The following is a 3,705-nucleotide window of genomic DNA, read 5'->3' as shown; positions in this document are numbered from 1 at the left end:
CTTAAGGATCAAAGAAATCAAAAAAGAAAAAAAAAAACTGGTTGTACCACTGATGTAGAAAAATTTTGCTACTCTGGATTCTTTCAAAAGAACACTAAGATTTAGAACCACAACCAATTCAAAATAAGGTGAGAGGGGCACCTGGGTGGCTCAGTCGGTTAAATGTCTGCTTTCTCAGCTCAGGTCCTGATCTCAGGGTCCTGGAATTGAGCCCTGCATAGGGCTCCTTGCTCAGCGGGGAGCCTGCTTCTCCCCCTCCTCCCTGTTTCTCCCCTTCCTCCCTGCTTCTCCCTCTCCTCCCTGCTCATGCTTTCTCTCACTATCTCTCTCTCTCTCTCGAATAAATAGACAAAATCTTAAAAAAAAAAAAAAAAGAGGTGAGATTTATTCCCAGCTGGTCTCAAAATATCTCATATTTTCCTATAGAGTTTAAGGTCCCTTCTCAATAAAGTCCTTGTAGGAAGCAAAGAAACTTGTGTTACACTCGTGTCTTTCTTCTTCATAGGTTTAAGACCCATGAACAAGTCAGCAACATACATTCGCACTGTAACTGAGTTTGTTCTCCTGGGATTCCCTGGTTGCTGGGAGATACAGATTTTCCTTTTCTCACTGTTTTTGGTGGTTTATGCCTTGACCTTGCTGGGGAATGGAACCATCATCTGTGCAGTGAGATGGGACCCACGACTACACACCCCAATGTACTTTCTGCTGGGAAACCTTGCCTTCCTTGAGATCTGGTATGCTTCCTCCACTGTTCCTAACATGCTAGCCAACATTCTCTCCAAAACCAAGGCCATTTCATTTTCTGGCTGCTTTCTCCAGTTCTATTTCTTCTTTTCCCTGGGCACAACTGAATGTCTCTTCCTGGCAGTAATGGCTTATGATCGGTACCTGGCCATCTGCCACCCACTGCACTACCCCACCATCATGACTGGGAAACGCTGTAGAATTCTGGTGTCTCTCTGTTGGCTTGCTGGATTCCTTGGCTACCCAATCCCCATTGTCTTCATCTCCCAACTCCCCTTCTGTGGAGCCAATATCATTGATCACTTCCTGTGTGACATGGACCCACTGATGGCTCTGTCTTGTGCTCCAGCCCCCATTAGTGAATTTATCTTCTATACCCAGAGCTCCCTTGTTCTCTCTTTTACTGTTATGTACATTCTTCGATCCTATATCTTGTTGCTCAGAACTGTTTTTCAGGTCCCTTCTGCAGCTGGCCGGAGAAAGGCCTTTTCCACCTGTGGTTCTCACTTAGCTGTGGTGTCGCTTTTTTATGGAACAGTCATGGTAATGTATGTGAGTCCTACATATGGCATCCCAACTTGGATGCAGAAGATTCTCACACTGGTATATTCAGTAATGACTCCTCTCTTCAATCCCTTGATCTATAGTCTTCGCAACAAGGACATGAAACTTGCCCTGAGAAACATTCTGTTTAGAATGAGAATGAGTCAAAACTCCTGAGCCAAAGATGTCCATACTTCCAAATTCTAATGATGAGTAAGTTGGAGATGTATACGTTTCTTAATGGCCTTTTAGTTCTTACTCTGAGTAATTAAAAGCTTTTCTTTTTCCCTGAAAGTGCGTTCAGCTTAAATACCTATGCTGACTACTGAAACCTGATTTCACTGCACATCAACACGCAGGGAAATTTTTCTAAAGGCTCTCGTGACTGGAGTAATAACGTGGAACTGCTGTATTATAGAAGTCAGACTTTCCTGAAAGGTTTGCCCTCAGATTTCGGGCAAGTCTAATGACCTTTACCAAATAGTTAAAGGTGCCGTGACTTTTTTAACAGTTTTGTTTAGGTGTAATTGATATAAAAAAGAATGCACATGTTTAATGTACATTAAAGATGCAGTAGACTGTAACTAGCCATGAGACTTTTCTGTAACTTTTAACAGACATTCCTTTCTTATCCCTAGCCTAACAACCTTATCTAAACATGCTGTCCCTATATTAAAAGAGAGGGGGGAAAACTCTCGTGGCCACTAGGAACTGTTTCAACAAATTTTCTTAGAGGTATAGTTCCTCTGTGGTACATTTGAAATAAAACTTGGATATATGCTAAAAAATCATTGTTGAAGTATCTTGTAACAGTTCAATTATTACATGTACCACACTGTAGCATAATTTATTTATTGATATGTATTTCCCCTGAGAGAAGTCCTTGAACAGGAACTGCCTTTTTCCTTTCTGGATCCCCAATACGCTGTGACAGAAAAGAAAGACCCTGGACCTGGGGAATTGGCCTGGCAATTATCACGTAAGTCTTGTTGTTGCCAGGAGCCAGCCTAGCACTGCCTGCCAGGCCATGGTGTATAAACCTGTTGAACATAAATAATTTCACAGAATGGCACCTGCAGACCAGGCCACTATGTGAACATGATGGATCAAGACGAAAAAAAAGACCACTCCATAATCATGTCTGAGCAAGAACACAGTCCCAACTGTAAAAAATGACCAAACAACCCCTTCTTTAGGCTAATATTGGTGACTACTGCCTCTTCACCAAGTAAAGCTTTAGCCCAGCTGCCTTTGGGATAAAAATTAAGATACCCGATCATAGAATTTTCTTCCGCTTTCTGACAACATCCAGCGAAAACCTCTATTTCTTTAAATTCTCCCCAACATCAACTAACAGAAGCCCAAATCATATAATAAATCCTTTCTAACATCTTCCTTTTGGATGCCCTGTGTTCCTCATAACTTATGTTCTCCCTTACTGCAAAAAGCCGATAAACTTATCTTTGTTCAGCTACAGGTGTGTTCCTGATGGTCTTTGCATGAGTGGGAATCAACAATACTATGATACTTAGCATAGATAAGAACTCCAAATGTTTGTTAAATACTTTTATCTCAATTTTTTTACTTATGAAAATAATATGTTGTTGTAACAAAGTCAAGCAATGAAGTGTATAACAATGATGGATTTCTCATCTTCACTCTCATCCTCGCCAATCCTTCACTCCGTTCCTCAAAGTCAACATTCCTCAATTCCTCTGTCTGGCATTCAACACACTTCACAGGATGGGCCCACTAAACCTACTTGGTCTCCCTTCCCTTCCCAAATGAACCCTCAGCTCGAGGAGGCTAGTCACCTAGCTACTCCATTCTCCACCATCGCCACACTGTTACTTAGGCTGCTCTTTAAAGCTAGGAAGCCTCACTTGGTCTTCTGCTGTGCAACGGATGCTTAGATCCTTAGGGTTTTATCTTAGAAAATGCGGATATGACTTCTATCTTGACAATAAGGTCATCAAAATTAAATGAGACAACCTATGTAGGGACCACAGCACAATAAAAGACACAGAGGAGGTTCTTAGCACATGTTTGTTCCTCTCTCCTTCTTCTTCTTTTAAATCTGACCACGGATAATTGGCTTATTATTCTATCAGATTTTCACCATGCTCATGCAAACCTCTGTTGCCAAATGAAACACATACATAGGAATTCGTAGCAAATGCCTTAAAGTGCAAACTGTAGAGTCAGACTTTCCATGTCCTGCCTTATCTTCTAGCTATGTGACCTTGGGTGAGCTGCTTAAATGCCACAACTTCAGCTACTTCGTCTGTAAAACAGGATGATAATAATAACAGCTCTCTCATGGGGTTATTATGAGTCAATACTTTTTTAAAAATGAGTCAATACTTTTAAAGCTCTTAGTATTGTGTCTGGCAAACAGAATTCAATAAATATTTT

At 41.1% G+C, this 3,705-nt stretch overlaps 1 protein-coding gene across 1 annotated transcript; it reads left to right on the top strand.

Annotated features, from left to right (window-relative positions):
* Positions 1-374: 374 nt before the first annotated feature.
* On the top strand, positions 375-1,467 carry LOC103656300 (olfactory receptor 11H4). Its single transcript, XM_008683653.1, has one exon. It carries the CDS (start codon positions 517-519, stop codon positions 1,465-1,467), a length of 951 nt encoding a protein of 316 aa, XP_008681875.1. The 5' UTR covers positions 375-516.
* Positions 1,468-3,705: the final 2,238 nt, after the last annotated feature.

Source organism: Ursus maritimus, unplaced genomic scaffold, assembly GCF_017311325.1.
Source record: "Ursus maritimus isolate PB19 unplaced genomic scaffold, ASM1731132v1 scaffold_36, whole genome shotgun sequence".
Taxonomy (NCBI): Eukaryota; Metazoa; Chordata; class Mammalia; order Carnivora; family Ursidae; genus Ursus; species Ursus maritimus.
Note: the sequence above shows the minus strand (reverse complement) of the source record. Positions and strands in the feature narration are given on the sequence as shown.

Bases quoted from the DNA above. Each gene is read 5' to 3' on its own strand.
- LOC103656300 (XM_008683653.1), top strand. From the start codon at position 517: ATGAACAAGTCAGCAACATACATTCGCACTGTAACTGAGTTTGTTCTC.